The sequence below is a fragment of the Lepidothrix coronata genome, unplaced genomic scaffold (genome assembly GCF_001604755.1).
Source record: "Lepidothrix coronata isolate B3197 unplaced genomic scaffold, Lepidothrix_coronata-1.0 Scaffold23, whole genome shotgun sequence".
Taxonomy (NCBI): Eukaryota; Metazoa; Chordata; class Aves; order Passeriformes; family Pipridae; genus Lepidothrix; species Lepidothrix coronata.
The window spans coordinates 553,073-571,435 of record NW_016690203.1 but is presented as its reverse complement, the minus strand read 5'-3'; the positions used below and the strand labels follow the sequence as shown (position 1 = coordinate 571,435).

Sequence of the window (18,363 nt, the reverse complement as noted above, 5' to 3'; positions counted from 1 at the left end):
GTATTCAATCACACACGATTAAACAGCAAATACTCACTTGACCAGCTTACAAAATAGAGGGTTAGTAACACTCTTAAGAGAAAAAGTGCCTTATATTGGGATCCAAGACAGAAAAAAAGACAAAAATAATCAGGCACTGTCTGTTTGGGTACACCTGCCTGATTAGTTCAGAAGGGCACTGGGCAATTAGGACAGCCCCCCAAACCACAAAACTCAGCTTTCAGTAAGAAAGCATCAAAGGTGATGCAAGCACAGGGAGGCAGCGAAGGCACAGTGCCTGCAGGGTTATCCACAGGTGACTGACAGCCTGCAGAAGACAGCTTGCTCAATCTGCTTCCATACTGTGAAGAAGGCATGGGCCTTTGAATCGCCATTCTTCCCTCTCCAAGAATCTCTTTGAATGAAATCACTGCTCTGGAACAAACCAAACTTGCTTGTATGCAATGTGAGGCAGGGGAGTAAGAACGCAGGACCAAATCAGTGTGAGTTTAACAACAAGTTAAACCTGCACAGGTAAAGAATTTTAACAGGCACAAGTGTTAAACTCATTCTTCCCACTGAGAAACCCATGGCATACCCTCTGTTCAAACAATTACACCATGTTACTAACAAAACCACCCTTATAGTTCATATTGTACATATATAAATAAAGAATTTTTAATTTTTTAAAAAAGAAAAAAAGATGGTAACTGACTAATTCACAACACATCATCCCTTTCTTCAAGCCAAAGCTGATTTTATTTGCCTTTCTTCATTTTTGCAGTCTTTTCTTTCCTCTTCTTCACGTGCTTTGGGATTTTGGTTTTTCTCTTTTCTCGTTGGGCTTCTTTAACCATCTTTTTCCTTTCCTATAAATAACCACACATCATTCAGTTAAAGATAGAAAGGAGTGAGTGATTTTGAGCAAGTTAATCAATTGTCACATTAACAAGTTAATTTAACACATGACATAAAAATAAGATTATCAAGAGAAAGAAATAAAAAAAATAAAAATCAATAGGAATAGTGAGGGGAAAAGAAAAAACAAGTATAGGTTGGGGTGGAGCCAAGACCTACACACTGGTAATGACAAGGCAAAATTCAAACTAGTTAAAACATCCATTTCATGCGACCTTTGAAGAAAGGGAACCTATCAATAATGATGAGAAGTGACCAAGACTTCTCTGCTTCATATCTGAAAGACAGCAGCTTCACATTGGTATAAAGTGTCTAGTAGAGCACCGTATTTTTATTTGACAGATTTTCTTGGAAGAAAAACCCAACAGCAAACTCCCAAATCTTGAATCCCTTAAGCCTAACAAGTTTCACGCTTCTATTTTTTTTTGCACAGCACCTAAAAGTCTGCCAAAATGTTCTCACCTATGAGTGATACTCTGCAGAAGAGCCTGACCAAAACTGAGCATAATTATTCTGCAGTTTAGAAAACAAAGCCTTAAAAAAACCCACTCAAACCCTAACCATAATTGCTTTGCATGACTGCATTACAACTCTTGCCCCCCAGCAAAGGTAGCCAGTCTGTACTAATTGTTCTGCAAAAGCCACTAAGGTATAGACACTGTCACCAAGACTCCAGTTCTGTAAGTCAAGTGGTCTCAGTTCCCTGGGCACAAGGAAGTTGATCAGTGATCACAACCACAAACCAAACACCAAAGCCTGGAAGAGTAGCCAGAAGCACTGAAAAGCTGCCCAGGCTTCACTAAATTCTGCTTTGTGTACCCCTATAACTCCCTGAGAGACCTCTCCTAGCTTTGCCTAAGCTACAGAGGGCTGTGTTACATGTTGCTCTACATAAAAACACCACTAATAAAGCATGAAATTCACTGTCTCTGCTCTGTTGTTTCAGACAAGAATTAGCAAAAACCACTAAGTTTGGATTTTTTCATGCCACATAAGCAGAGGTGGGAAAAATAAACAATTCCTAGCCAGCTGACCTTTTTGTCCATGCCAACTTCAGCAGGTTTATCTTTGGGATGTACAGATTCTTTACAGCCTGAATCAGAGTCCTCTGAGCTGCCATCATCATCATCGTCATCAGAGTCTGTTTCTGACTGGTTTGCCTTTTCAAGAAGAGCAGGAATCTGCAAGATAAATCAAGAATTATATCAAATCAAACCCAAGAAAACTAATGACAATACACACACACACACACACATATATACACTATGTATACATATATATATATATATTTCTTAAAAAACCAGAACAGAATCTGCTGCAAAGAAACCCTTGAGAGAGCTGATGCCATCTCCTTTACTACAGCCATCACTGAGTCTCAAGAAAAAGAATGAAAAGTAGGTTAAACAAATTAAGAATAAGGAATCTAGAATGTACAACACAGTTTCTTTTAGGTCAGGTCTCACAGCATAGCTGTTATTTGTACTCCCAAACTAATTTCCCTAAGTTAAACAGCGATTTGCTAACATATGTGGAATCCAATTTTTAATTATCTTGGATCATACTCAAATCCACCTTGGGGGCATTGTATGTATACTATATTGCAAACACAAATATCTACACTGGAAAACTCACTTATTCCTAAACAAGCCTGGAGACTCTGCTACAGCCTGATCCCATCCATGTTTATATTTCCATTTTAAATCAGAGTCTTCACCATTGCTAGATAACATTTACAAAGTAAGAAGGGGGAATCCACACACAGCTTCTACCTTGAATTACAGGCTACAGCTGATCTGTATCCAACTTCTTATCCAATGTACTTTACAGAAGTGTCACTGTCAAGTACTTCAAATATAGTAAGACATAATATCTTATGCCTTATACTGCAGGGCTATTCTTTATGCAATATTACAGCAAAGATACTCTGAATATATCAAAACTTGCAGCTGTGCTATGACTTAAATCAATTAAATTTTCCATAATTGGAAAACACTCCCTCATCTCCACCTTAACTTTAGAGATCACAGCCATATCAAGGATTTTCATTTCATTTCAAGCAACCCAAGCATTGACCACAGTTAAGGGAAGCAATTCCTGTATTGTGCAGACACGCTGCCGTGCCAGACACATCCTGGACATAAATGGTCACTCTGCAGACAAGAGGCTTCTTTCATGGTGCCAGCTGCAAGATGAGGCATTCTCTGTGCTACCTGTAAGCACCTTTCTGAAGATGGCTAAAATGAAGGATTTCAAAAAGACCCTCTCACCTTCTGAACACCAGACAAATCCTTCTTTAGTCCTGTAACAGTCTGGTAGAGAATCTACATCAAGGGAGAGAGAAAGAAATTAAATTATCAAAATACGTCTTAATTCTTTGTGCCCAGACAACATTATTATTTAAACATAAATTAAAAAAAAAAAAAGAAAAAAAAAGACCAAGATAAACCCCACAACATTAGCATTAGCACTAACCAGACAATTTTGAAGTATGATACCGGATTCAGTACTCAACACATTGGTAACAAAGCTTCTGTTTTTGTTTGCTGCTATCAGTTTCCAGTAAGAAGAATTCATATCCCCTCCCTCTTTTTCTGCAGTGTCTCAGCATGTCTACTCACATTATCTTGCTGAACATTCAATGCCATATCCTCTTCTTTCAATTTCATCATAATATCCACATCTCTCTCGTAGTTTTTGACTTCAGTCAAAGTTCGAGGTATGTAAGCCTTCTTAAATACCTGGCAGAGTGAAAAGAAACACAGACTTACTTATTTACATACAGTGTCATAATGTTTTTCTTTCCTAATTATGCATCCTTAAAAGAATAATCACAAAGACTCAGAGAAACAAAAAATTGACATAGCAGTCATTCACTACCATGCAACCTATGTATTATTGACAGATCATGACTAATAAGGCTCCTCTTGCTCCTCCAGGCAACTAACAAACTTCTCCAATCCTTCCAANTGAGTCCTAAGGCTTTATATTCTAAGGATTTTTCTAACATTTTTATCGTGATATTTACAATGCCTTCCAAAAGCATCTCTTTATATATTTATATAAAACCTGTTTCAACTTACAGACCAACTCAAAAAAGATTCCTGCAGCAGTATAGTACAGTAAAAACTACTGCAGTATCAACAACATACTTTAAAATTTGTGTTTGAAACAGTCTTCCAGCAAACTTATGACCATACCAGATTAGAGAGAGGTATTTTGCTTCTCTTTTTCATGGTATCAGTTCAATTCTAATACAAATTCAGTTCACTTCGTGATCATCACTGCTTGTCTAAGTGCTGTGCACAAAGCAGAAGCCCCCACCTCCACAGAGCTTGCCCTTAATCAGCTCTGCTCTTTTGTTAAGAAAGTGACACAAACTAGCCATGGTCACATGAGAAGTTTATGAGAAATAAACTGAACTTAGATGCTATGAAACCATTTTTGTTACAGGTCAGTACCTTACGTAAACAAAGGAATAATTGGCTTGCAAAAGATGGACTTGTTACAAAACACTGGCATCTGACTATAGATCAGAAGTTGTATTCTGAGGATATCCTGGGAAACAAAAAAATCTTTCCTTGGTCGATCTTGAAGCAGTTAGTAAAACGTGCAGAGCTCCAAGAGAAAAAGAAAAGTCTTCGATAAATCAAGTAGTACTGACTCCAAAGATAGAGGTTTGGTTTTTTTCTGGTTTGTTTTTTGGGTTTTTTAACTCTTCTGGAACAGATAGAAATGGTTGTATCTTTACATCAAGCCTTTTCAAAACATTAGCAGCTTTCTGTAATGGACTTGAAATGGCTTCACTTAATATAAAAGCAATGGAAAAACTGAATGAGACTGGGACTAGCAAATTGATCAATGCATGTATCCCAATAGCCTGTTTCTGCATCACTGGTCCAAAACCACCAACATAATCAGATCTCTCCACTCTGTTTTTTGTTAACTAAACCTGAACTAGCTACAAGCAAGGATCTAGCTACAAGCAAACAAACTGGTTTAGGAAATGGTGTATTTGTCTTGTAACAGCTTATTGCTGTCAGCTTTTACACATGGCATCCCTTAATACTTCACATCTCAACTAGTTCAAGACATCTCAGTATCACAAACAATGTTTTGCTTATCATCAGCTGTGCATTTTGACAAATAAAATAGAACACTTTTCATTGTTTAGAAGAGGCAAGGTTAATATTATTTTAAAGAAGAAACAGAAATCCTCACTTCCTCGTCCACTTTATCTTGACTGGATCTTTCCTCCTCTGTTCTTTTCGATGCTATTTCCATTGCCTAAAGAAATAAAAAAACAATACAAAGTTATCACTCTTTAGAATCTCATCGCTAACTCTTTAGAACTGCATCCAACTAACTACTCTCATCTATGTTTCTCCCTGTATTTCACTGTCACTCACACACACTCCAGGTTTCCCTATGGGAATGACTTCAGCGACACCTAATGGTAACCAACACTGCTGCAAAGCACACTTACAACAGCAGATCGGGGCTGTTAATAGAGGGAAAACACACTTGCTGCTCCTCCCAGACCAAATTACAGCAGGCCCAGCATGGCTACGGGACATAACAGCACAAGGAGAATACAATGAGCAGTGCTCAGTCCTGGAACTTGGCTCTTCTCATGCACACCAAGCAAGCCAGAGGAGCACAAGTAAGGGGAACCATGTGGCACAGCTCACTCTCATTCAACCTCCAGTATGAGAGAAAGTACACAAGAGCTGGAATTCTGCATGCTGTACTGTTATTTGGACCACATTCGTGTGGTCTTGAACAGGAAAGACATGTCAAATCTCCACTCTTAGTATGACATACGTGGCCCCCATTTTTCTTGTGTTAACTTAAAAAGCACTTACACACACACTCCTTTCTAAAGAAATATCTAACTGGGAGCAGAGGACTGGCAGCTAGAGATGAAATACATGGGTGCTGCTAGCAGCACTGAATAACTTCAATTCCTCCTAGACACAATGTCTTCTGCCAGCAGCTGTATTTGGCAAGCAAGATCAGGTAACTTGAAGTAACACTGTCCTAGTCATTCCCTTCTCCCCTCAGCCCATCATGCTCAAATCTGCATTCTTAATCCCACTCTCTATATAAGCATGGTTATATTTCTGCAGAGCTTCTCCTTACCAGAAAGAAAGAACTAATTTAAAACATCCTGGTTTTAGTAGCACCTCAAACAGACATTTGAGTTTTCACAATCAGAGTTTTTGAGAAAACATAGAATAAAAATGTTGTCACTCCATAATGGTATAAATGGAAAAGACTTGTGTGTGTTTTTGAAGCTCTAGCATAACAGTGTCGTGTACTATCTTCCTTCAATAGCAGGATGTAGAGTAATGAGATGAAAGAGCTTGAACTATATCTGATTTTATTGTTCAAGTCTTCCTACATAAGCAACAAGGCCATGAGGTCTTACCTTAGTCAGGTAGTCATCAATGTTCTCACTTGTGATAGAAGGATCGGTAATAAACTCAAACAGCTCCCTCACAGTCATCACTGCAACATTGTGCTTCTGGAAAAAGTCTACCAGGAGACAAGGGTAGAGACAAAAATTATAAGTAATTACATCTAAAAAATGCAGCTATGATGATAAAGTGAAAAAATGTATTTCCAATACGGAATAGAGACCTCAAACTTTTGCCAGAGAAACAAAAGGATCCACTGAAACACAGTACAGTCTAATTATGATCCACCACACTAGAATTTTCCTCAATAGTACACTCAGAATTGGTTTCTTGAGTCAATTATGACCAAAATCTGAGGCTGCACTTCTGTACTGAAAAACAGCAGAGAACTGCTTAATAGGCAGTTTAATTAAGCAGAGGACTGCTTAATAAGCATTTCCTGCTAAAGTTCTCAGAAGTTCTCTCACTATGAGAAATTAATCATAGAAAGAACAAACAAAATTTACTTTGGAGGCACCTCTCTGTGCCTATGGAACCACAAGTCTCTGCAATGATCACAGCTAGGGCACGATGTTTCTTAGAGACTCTGTAGGAAAACTAGACAGCGAAAGTTGCAGTGACAGAAAACAAACAAAAGCCAGAAAGGAGTTACTAGAAATCCATGACCAGAAAAGTAATAAGGAAAAATTAGCATACTGGGTATCAACAGACATATTGCATCAAAACACACACAGTTTTTTGCACAGACTTTTGAGACTCTCTGTCAAATAAGAAAAAAGTCAATCTGAAAAGAAAGGGAGGACAAAAGCAGGCTGCAGTGAGATTTTTTTGTCCTCAGAGACACACCCTAACAGGAGGTGTGTGTGTTACACAACATGTAGACTCACATATGAGGGCCAAATTCTCAAGAGAAAAACACTGTAAAGGTAATTTGTTTATCAAAATACTATGACAAGTGATAACATCTCTAATTAATTACTCTACGCCTCGATCCTCTCAGCTGCTCTGGACAAGTAAGCACAGGGAACTTTATAACATAAGGTAACTTCTTGCCAGTTGAGGAATTCCAGATGTGGATTCAACTCACAGAAGGAAACACATCAGTATGTCTGCACAGTATTTTAAGTAAGGGAAGACTGGAGTGGGCAGTGCTGCAGTCTGGGACTCATATCTATCATAAATCTGAGATTCAGTCAGGTGACTCATTTTGGCCAGATAATTTCTGGCAAAATAGGTTACTCTCTTCTGAACTCAGCACAGCTGTACACTGCTCCTTGAGGAAGTCATGAGAACATAGGAGAGGAAGTATTTTAATGGAATTTTGACAGCTTCTACAGTCAGTTACACCTGAAAGAACACAGGTGAACACAGTCAAACTTGCTAAATAAACCGGTGAACACAGTTAAACTTGCTAAATAAACCAGCTTGTCAGAACAAGGGTTGAAGTGCAGCCCACTCACCGTTAACGTTGGCACAATCTTTTCGCAGGAACTCCAGTGCGTGAGGGTGGTCATGTTCCACAGCCTGAGACACATCAATTATGTACACATCCCCACTGTGGTATCTGCAAAAAAAACCCCATACAGAGCTGCACTAACTCCACCATAAAAAAAAAAAAAATTATAAAAATGATACCTCACTAATTTTTCCCCCAGTTGAGGTTTTTTTTTTTCTGGTTGTGAGGGGGCTTTGTTTGGTAGTTTCGGTGAGGTTTTTTTATCTTTATTTGGGTTTTTTGTTTCTTATTTGTGGGGTTGGTTTGCTTGTTTGTTTGCTTGGGTTTTTTTTAACAGAGAAAGCTCAAATCTGGCTAAAAGCTACATAATTAATTACAGAAGTTACAAAACCCAGTAACAAAAAGGACCCCACCCTCCCTTAAAGGTACTTTAGTACTCTTACAGACATTGCCAATGCATACATTTCAGATGTCACAATTCAGAGCGAAGGTTAAAAACATACAGCATATTAAATTCACTGAGATCTGCATGAACAAGTCTGGCATCTTGGTACATTCTTCTCATGTACTGGATGATTTGTAGGTACAGTTCCCGGACTTTGGAGTCAGATAACTGAGCATTCTTCAGCAGAGGAGCAGGCCTTGAAATTACAATATAAATAACAGAAAGTGAATACCTTTTCCTTCTTTGTACCAGCTGCAAATGCTTTAATTGCTGTCCTTCTTTGTACCAGTTGCAAATGCTTTAATTGCTGTATCTGATCCTTCCACTGAGTAGGTATGTCAAGCAATTCAGCATGAGCGACAAAGTGCAAGGAGCTATCATGAAGGGCAGCAAACCTTGCTACATGCTTGCCAAAGATACTGGAACTCTGTTTCCAACATGAAGTAATTTGGACCATGCTACATTAATGTTTGTACTACAAAACTTATGAGCTATCTTCAGTAGGATTAGCAAACCTTTCCAGCCTTAATCTCCACTTAATCCAATTTATGACTTAATTTTGCACACAACTGAAGCTTCGGAATCATACAGATTGCCTGCAGTAGTAGCTTGCAAATGTCTGGATACTCCAGTCACATGCACATATAAGAATAACATGTTAATTTTACAGGTCTGAAGCAATAGTAGGTTAATTCAGAGGGTTGGTTTGTTTGGTTTTAATAAACCTTCATGGAAAGCTACTGTTAAAACAACAAAAAAAAGTAAACAAAACAAACTTGATTTTCTAAAGATACTTACCTATCACCTTTACCAATAAAGCCCATGACAAGCACATGACTCCTGAGCATAATTGGCTCTGGGCAAGGTATCTGGGCTGTATTCAACCTGAAACAAAGCCACAGAAAAACATAAAATCAAACTCTGTTATTTGCATTGCACTAGTGCATAAAGGAGCTCTGTTGCTTTAAACATAATACACAGTAAGAGCTCAGGAAACTCTCACTTGTGAAGAGCAACTAGGAAATGCATACAAAAAGCCACAACCATTCTGGCTCTGACCCTTTTCTAAGCATTCCTGTGTCAGACAAAGAGTCTTTACACAATTCAGGTTAATCCTAGATTAACCTATATCACACAGCATGCTGCTACTCAGCAGCAGCTATTTCCAGCTTTTTCTTGCTGTTCAGTCATGTCAGACAGAGTTCAGACATTGAAGAGCTTAGAGCATGAGCAGTAAAACAAAAGAATATCTTTATTCCTCCCTCCCCTTTTAATTTCTCTCCCATAGTGAAATTTAAGACAGTTTCCTGAACACTCCAGAGACCCTAAAAGATAGTGATAATCACAGTCTAGCAATAGGAGTACCTCCTATAAACTTAAAAGTTTCAGTTACCTTTGCATGATGAAATAAAAACTGGAAAAAATCACCTTATTAAATTTCTCATTTCTTTTTCAGCCCAGGTTTTCACCATTTTTCTTGGGTTGCCTTTGCAGTATCCATGACGAAATCTTTAAATAAAAAAGAAAATACATCAGGGACTCTTAGCCAATCAATGCAGTATTAGCACCAGTGATTTTATGACCTTTCAAACAATCCCACTTCCCAAGTAAAACCAGGCAGAAGTCAAACTCACCTGAATTCGCCACTCACATACTTATCCCGATCTTTAAACATCAGAATAGAGGTTTTGTAAATCTTTATTGCTCTGTTCTCTCCATTTGCAGTACCAGCATGATATACATTAGCCTACCAGATTACAAAGGAAAGAAACAACATTACAGAAAAGCTCTTTAAAGCAACATAATCTTCTCTCTTCTCCTTCTGACACCCGGAAAAGATCCGATCTCACCCCAGCCCCTACATGGCACCCAGCTGAGTGAGACTGAACACAAGGGCAACCCTTTTTCTATGAGGCAGCTTACAGGAAGTATGTAATACAGGGCAGGGCTACTACAGGACAAAACCAACACTGAACAAGAAAACTGTGTCTCACTTTGGAGACTGAAACAAGTCCCTGTGTGAACAGTTAACTTGAGCCTGTGCACTATTTAGTCCCCAAAGCATGACCCAAATATCTCATGTTTTCACTTCTACACAGGGTGGAAGTATATCTTTAATCAGCATCCAAGGACTTGGAAGAAAACTAGTTAGCCTAGGTGACTAGGCATTCTAAAACTGATTTATTAATTTACTTGGAAATCTGTGGTCTAGTTTTAATTATCTGCAACATTACTTGATAATAACAGCACACAAACATGATAGTTTTGTAAAAGCAATGAAGGTTTAATAGTATTTTAAACAGAATTCTGTTACACCATTTAGATACTTCCATGTCTGCTGATCTGCCTGCAAGAGTCTCACATGAAGAAAGAATTACCTGGGTTGGTGTGTTTTTTCAGGCACTATATAAAATTACGTGTATACATAACTTTTCAAAAAATTTTGGTGGAAAGATACAATTAACGAGATCCACAAATTTAAGATAACATTCAAGCATTTTTAGAAATCTTTCATACTTGGGAAAATTGGTTTCCTTTAACATAAATTGCCTTTTATCTTTATGATAACTTCATACCAACCAAGCAACACAAAAAAGCTAGTACTAAACCCAAGTCTTTCAGTGTATCTTCTGAGCACCATAAACTTCTGCCTAGGTTGTTGAAAAAAAAAAAACCAACTACTATGTCACTTTCAATAAAACTTACTTCTTTCCCTGTGCTGATGCAGCCATTGATTTCTGATATGACACCTCTAGACAACATCTTGAAGAGAATCATTCGGGTCCTTGGATCCAACACCTCAAATTTAATACAGAAAAGTCAGCACAGGATAAAACTTAATAATACTGTCCAGTCTTAGTACCATAATAAAGGATCCATGGCATCAGACTACTCTCAAGGATTAAGTGATAATCCAAACAGCAACCACTCAGAATTCTGGCATGATTCTAGAATGATACTTCACTTTTTCTGCCAACATTATTAATTTTTCTCTTTTTTAAGCTAAGCATACGTCTTTGAGCTAGCTCTAGAAGAGAAAAAGAGAATTATTTCCTACACATAGTTGCATCAAATGTTTTAAAATAAGGTTTCTCTTGGGATACAGTATCATAACTGAAATAAAGCAGTTATGTGGCTTAAGTCCAGTACTAGTTCAGTCTTGCTAAAGAATAAAAAAAGAAAAAGGCAAACCTAGCATTTTTCCTTGTTCTTTGGAATTTTGGAATTCTGCATTGCATATACAAACACAATGCTAAGCACAAAAATGAGCTCCAAAATGTTTATGGAAGCAAGTACAACCTTCATATACACAAAAGAAACAACAGGTCTCTTCAGGATAACAAGGGAACAGAAGTCCGAAGTAAACTCAGTTGCTATTGTATCTATTTTATCAGTGATTCCAAAATTCAACATTATTTGCTCTGGTCAAGAGAAATTTGATGAATTAAGGACTTACCTGTTCTACTGTTGCTCTGTCTGACTTGTCTTTGACTCGGTACCTAGCAGAAGCGAAAATAAAATGATAAAATCCCACATATGGACTCAGTTTTGACAGAGCAAATCACGACATTCTGTATCAAAGATAAGGTGACAGCCTCAAGGAGTAAGGCTTTCAGCTCATACAGAAGCAAAGGTTTCTCCTGCCAGCAGAGGGATGTTAAAAAAACCCCCACAACAAATCACCACCACCACCATGACCATCAGTGTCCTTCACTTTTACAGATATCCTCTTGCCTGTGCTGAATTATGCTCATTCAGGAGAAAACGGCATCTGTCTTTACAACTTACAGCTATAAGCTACAGGCCTAAAAAAAATCTTAAAAAGAATTACTTTTCCCTCACCAAATCATCAGGAGGAAACTTCAAAAGGTTTCTAATACCTTTTTAGCCCAACTGCTTAAGGATCTCTGTCTAGAAAAAAGAGTAACAGAGATAAAATAGCCTTTTCTAAGGGAATGACGCCTGTCACTTACGTCTTACAACACCAACACAATTTGATGTGCTACCAGTGACAGAAAGATCAAAATCTTGGAATGATTTAGACAACTGTTTTGGAAACCAAACAGTTTAAGACTAAAAGGCAAACTGCACACAGACCACTTCTAAATTTCATTTTTCTTAACAAACTTTTCAAAATAAGGAAATAAGCACTACACTTCTGGGTTCAAATTATTTAAGTGAAAACAGAACTACAAGTAATACTCACATATCTGCTTCTTTCTGTCTAGACTTTTCTGTGACTCTGTTTATAACAGAGTCATCAAAATTCAGCTTATCTGAAAAACACATTAGAAAAAAATGAGAAAAAAAAAACAAACCCAAAGAAGTTTCCTATGTTCAAAATTGCCCCTGGAATTCTGCTGCCAGCCAATTTGCCATAACACAATGTTAAAACATAGGCAGAGCTCTCTGTAACAAGCAGAGAAGCTTAGCTACACACTAGGGTTAACCTAGCTCTTCACTCTGTCTACATTTCAAAGTAGGACTCTAAGGGAACAACACAGTGAGACAGTTTCACAGACTTGGAGATGTGATGCCATCCAGAAGTAATGCCTTTTGTACAACATCTCACCATTAAATTTGTCCCCTCTTCTCTTATCACAATAAAATGCCATTTTTCTGAACAGAATTAAGCAATAGGCTCACGGATTCTCTCTGACAATATATTTAAATGGTGTTTAATCAAATGCTAAATGTCTAAATGTATAAAAGCTGCTGTATTTGGCTACACATACCAGCAACCTTTATTTTAGCACCACTTTGTTATAAAGGAAAACACAGCCTCTGATCACCACCCTGTCAAAAGGTACCAATCACACCCTGTCCTACCAGGCTGTGCCGAGAAGCCATTTCCATCTCACAGTAACCATCAAACTGTCTAGGACAGCAGCCTCCTCACTTATCACAGAAACTCTACCCCTGTGAGAGAACTGTTGCATAATGTGTCACCCTAATACTACAGGGGATTGCAATTGTCTAGAAAATGTAGCTGTGGTAGCAGCTGTGAGAATGACCAATATCACAACAGAGAGTTGACACCCTCTCACCACACCAAACAGTTTGCTCCTGCAGAGAAACTAGGAAAGAAAGAACTTTATGTGGTCTGGAGAAGTCAAGGTGAAGTTAAAAAAACAACAAACAGCCACAAGGCTCTGAAGGTGGAGACAAAGGGGTAGGACAGCCAGTTAATGGAGACTAAAGGCAACTTCAAGTATGCAAAAGCCATTTTTAATCTGTCTGGCAATGGTTAAGTGATTCATTCCAGTGAGTTCTGGCTTAATGTAAGAGCAGTTAGTCCGAGAATGTCACAGTGTTAACTGTTTTCATAAGAGAAGACAATGCAATTGTACTCACCTAAATTAATTTTGTGTTCAAATTTTCTTAAAACCTTGTCTGTAGGGGTAGACATTTTTGCTGAACAGCAACTAGGGGTCTGTCTATTTGCCTGAAACAAAGGATTTGTTATTGTAAGTTGCCTTCTGCGCACAGACCTTTGAAATACAGACAATATCATTGGAAAACTCAGCTCAAATGCCTATGCCTAAAGCTATAACAAGAAAACCACAAAGGGTGAGGAAATAGATATAGATTAACATCAGATTTTACTTAATTCAAGAAAAGAAAATACAGCTAATTTTAACTCAGTTAAAATTAAAAATGTGCCCTAAACCAGGGTCATTTTTAGTCTAGGAGGCTGCCAGTCTCTCATATAGCATCTTTTCTATCTCTAAAAGGAAGGGAAATAGCAAACAAAAACATAGAGACAATTGAGAGAAAAAAATGCGAAGGTAATGAACAGAGAAAACTTTACAAGATGCTGTCTTTTCTTACAGGTAGTCCTCTCCAAATACAACTAACACCTGAACTCGGTTTGACTAATATTGGATAGCATAAACCTCTAACTAAAGGCAAGAATAAATCACCAGGACAAGTGCTGTCAGACATGACATGCTGTGATCAGCACCACTCTTAATTTATCTCAACAGTAGGAAAAATGAGGTTTTGAACCTCTGCTGTCCAAGCTGGTGTGAGAACTAGCACCCTTCTTACCCTTCATATATGCTTTTCATTCTGCACAACACCAGAGTTTCTGTGCCAACAGCATACACTTTAATTCACTTCTAGCACCTCCCTCCATTTCCTATGCTTTTTTTTTTTGCCTCCTTCACTATAAGTCTAAAACATAACCTGTTTCACCCTGGGTGTTACTAGAAGGTAGGGTCTTAAAATTAAATAGAAAGGATGGGGAAAATGGTGAGAAACATAGAGGACAAATACCAAAAAGTAAGGGATATCAGTAGAGATCAGGGTGGGCAAAGAAAGAAAAGCTGAGAAAGGTAAGGAACAAAAGGAAAATTGCAATGAAAAAGAGAATCCAGCAGCAGGGTTTGAGACAAGAAAATCAAGATGAACTCTGGCCACAATGTACATATACAGATAGCATGGCAGAGGAACAGACTCAAAAGAAAGGGATTCTCTCAAGGAAAAATTCCTATTTACATTGATCCTCAACACAGTATTAACAGAGAACGAAGCCTTCAGATTAGCCCCATGTGCTCTTGGGCACCCTTGACACTCACAGAACAGCCTCCAACATACCTGTGGATTGCACCCACCAGCAGCATTGTGGCGCTTCAAGAGTCTTCCCACCTCATCATCCCAGTCCCAGTCTCCATCTTCCTCTTCATCATCATTGTAGTCATCACCATCTCTTTCCTCAGCATTAAGTTCTTCACATGGGAATGACTGGCAGCTATAAGTGACCTCACCTTTAGGTGTTTCTGTGTCTTCTGTAGATTCACTTGAAAGAAATACAGATGTCTATATAACTAAAAACCATTGGTACAGTCACTAAAAATTCAATACATTTATCCCAACAAATGCTTTTGCAAGGTTAGCTCTCCATGAGATGCCTCTCACTTCATCTGTGTTTAAGCAATATACACTTAAATATATGCTTACAGAGGATGTCACTGCTTTTAGAGCACAGACTGCATTCAAATTATCACCCTCACCACATCAATGCTGCCTTCTAATTTGTTCTACATTTACACACATTCAGATCCCTCTGACTCCAATCAGATGGACATGCCAGATGAAGCCAGCTGGCTCCTTCACCAGAGACAAACCACGCTGCTTGCTGCTGCAGCAGACTTCCACTGGCAAGGTCTCACACAAAACCTCAACAGCAGCAGACAGCCAACCCGCTGGTACCTCAGGGCACCAGCACAACCTGCATGAAAAATGTTAGGTAGGCCTGAAACAGAATTTATGGGAGAAATGAGCTCTTATGATTTAGTCATGTCATAATTCACTGTGTCCAGTTCTGGGTTCCTCAATTCAGGAAGGACATTGAGGTGCTGGAGTGGGTCCAGAGAAGGACAATGATGCCGATGAAGGGTCTGGAGCACGAGTCCTGTGAGGAGTAGCTGAGGGAGCTGGGGTTGTTTAGTCTGGAGAAAAGGAGGCTCAGAGGGGACCTTATCACTCTCTACAACCACCTGAAAGGAGGCTGTAGCCAGGTGGGAGGCAGTCTCTTCTCCCAGGCAACCAGTGACAGGAAGAAAGGACACGGCTACAAGCTGCACCAGGGGAGGTTTAGTTTGGACATAAGGAGGAATTTCTTCACAGAAAGGGTGATTGCACAGTGGAATGGTTTTCCCAGGGAGGTGATGGAGCCACCATCCCTGCAGGTGTTCAAGGAAAGACCGGACGTGGCATTCAGCGACATGTGTTCGGTCACAGGTTGGACTCGATGATCTTGGACGTCTTTCCCAACCTAAATGATTCTGTGACGCTGCAATGTCAGAAGTATGTCACGGTTTTCTGCCAAAACAAGTCTGTCCCAAAGCAGCACACACAACAGAAGAGCGCAGCTGGGAGAGCGCACGCAGCCTTTCCTCTCCCCCGCCTCCTGTAACTCGGGCAGCACCGCCAGCGCCGGGCGAGTCCCGGGGCTGCTCCCCGCTCCGCCCCGCTCCGCCTGTCTTCCCGGCCCCTCTCCCAGCGCCCCCCCACACCCGGCCCCTCGCCGCCTCCTACCCTTCCGAGCTCTCCGCATCGTCAAACTGCCCGGGCACGACCTGGCTCATCACCATGGCCCGGTAGTCCATGGCGGCGGGAGGCGGGATAGAGATGCTCGCGGGACGCAGGCGCCGGCCCGGCCGCTACGGCGCCGGCAGAGGGACCAAAAGCAGCGCGAGCGAACGAGGATGGGACGAAGATGCTTTTGCTTCCCAGGCTCCGAAGCGGGGAGCGGCTGGCCTCGGGCACACAAGAATGCCGGAGAGGGACTTTTTGCAAGGATATGTAGTGATAGGACAAGAGCGAATAGCTTTAAACTGAAAAAGGTTCCGTTTGGATTAGGTGTTTGGATGGAATTCTTCACTGTGAGGGTGGTGAGGTCCTGGAAGAGGTTGCCCAGATGAGCTGAGTGTGCCTGGAACTGTTCGAGGCTCAAAGCAACCTGATATAGTGGAGGGTGTCCCTGCCCATGGCAGAGGGGTTGGAACTGGATTATCTTTAAGGTCCCTTCCCACGCAAACCATTCTGTGATTCTATGAATTCGCGGCAACTGCCAATATGTACTCAACTGTGCCACATCTGTATAATGTTAAATAATACAGCCTTAAAAATACTGCATCTTCAAGTGCTCTTCTCTTGATTGGAAATGACCATTTCTGCCATAGATTCATGGTTGTTTTCCCTAAGACACTGGTGATGACTCGTGTTCTCCATAATAGATTCTGAGTAGAGTTTTATTTTGTATGGTCTGAAATATTGAATTCCAATCTTTGTTAAAATAAATACCTAATTGAAGCCAAAAGAATTCCAAATTTTCAAGTCTTGCTAGAAGCATCTTAGGTCCTAACACTCCTTACACTGAACGACATTATAATCTATTTGTATACCAATATAATGTAGGATTAAGAAAATAAAAGTGAGTGCTGGGTTTTTTCTACCTGGTACATAATGGTACAATTTTAAAATGCAGTCTTTTTATTGTAGATGTTTTCCCATTATCCAAATGGTATGTGTAAAAGGTATCAAAAACCTGTGACTGTGCAGAAAACACAGATGCTTATACTGAGACACCTTTAAAAAGGAATTAATGCTATAGGTGTCATTTGCATCTGCAACGCTTCCATAAAGTCAGCTCATTGAGAGTCTCTGAACGTGGAAAGCAACAAGCCAGTTACTGATATTTCTAAAGCTAAAGCTTTACTTCAGACTTTCTTCAAGTTCTGCCACCTAAACTTTTGACACTTGAGCATCTCAAACCTAAGTATCCCTTTTTCCTTCATTTGTATAAAAGAGGGAATCTTGTGTTACATGCTCCCTCTGTGGAACAAAGTGCCAGCTGCTAGGGCAGAAGAGAATACAGTGTCAGTCAGAAGGAATGGTACAACAACTGCTTTCCAAAGCATTCTTTACTACAGACAAACATATAAGGTCAAACTGTGCGAGAAGGTACTATGGCTCTGCTTGGACCCAGGTGACTCCAGCCAGAGGAGAGAGGGATCATTGCTGGAGGGCCGTGCCTCATTCTGCTCAATGGCTCCAACCTCCAAGTCGATTCCCTAACACGTCACAAGGGAGGTCTGGAAGGGGAAAAGTTGATTCCATACAAAAGCAAACTGTCCCGGTATTTCTTATTATCTTGTATAACCTGGAAATTCCCATCATGCTTCATTGTGCTAGACATCATACAAATGCTGAACAAAAACAGGAGCCTGTACCCAAAGGAACTCACTGCCACGGTTCCTCTCTGACAGTGGACACCATGCTGTTTAAGGCACTCTTTAGCTGCAAAATAATTACAGCAGCAGTCAAGCGTTCATCTCTGGTTTGGGAATAGGCAGCCAAGCAGCAGCCCTGCCACCCATCTTAGGTCCAGTTGCTGCCCCGCCAGCACACCTTGCCTTCACCCCATCTGAGTAGTCACCAGTTTAAAGAGGTCAGATGTGTCTTTGTGCAGGCATGTTCTGTGCTCTTTCACCCGAAATGTACAGCTTCTTTCAACAGAAATTGGATTAAGCTCACCTGTTTGCTGATCTTTTTCCTAGAATCAGGTGCTGGAGAACTCTTAATCCACATGGGTTAATCCTTGTGCAGAAAGAATGCTATTCTACAGGTTTATGTCACTG

General features: G+C 39.8%; 1 protein-coding gene across 1 annotated transcript; it reads right to left on the bottom strand.

The window, feature by feature from the left end:
- Nucleotides 1-559: 559 nt before the first annotated feature.
- RIOK1 (RIO kinase 1) lies at nt 560-16,329 on the bottom strand. The gene is made up of 17 exons (XM_017808653.1): nt 16,259-16,329; nt 14,816-15,017; nt 13,571-13,661; nt 12,423-12,492; nt 11,673-11,715; nt 10,922-11,014; nt 9,850-9,962; nt 9,644-9,724; nt 9,014-9,100; nt 8,274-8,411; nt 7,775-7,878; nt 6,326-6,432; nt 5,116-5,181; nt 3,516-3,635; nt 3,165-3,218; nt 1,932-2,078; nt 560-848 (listed from the first exon to the last, which is right to left on the bottom strand). The coding sequence occupies exons 1-17, from the start codon at nt 16,327-16,329 to the stop codon at nt 738-740; spliced, it is 1,698 nt and encodes a 565-aa protein (XP_017664142.1). The 3' UTR covers nt 560-737.
- Between the last annotated feature and the right edge of the window lie 2,034 nt (nt 16,330-18,363).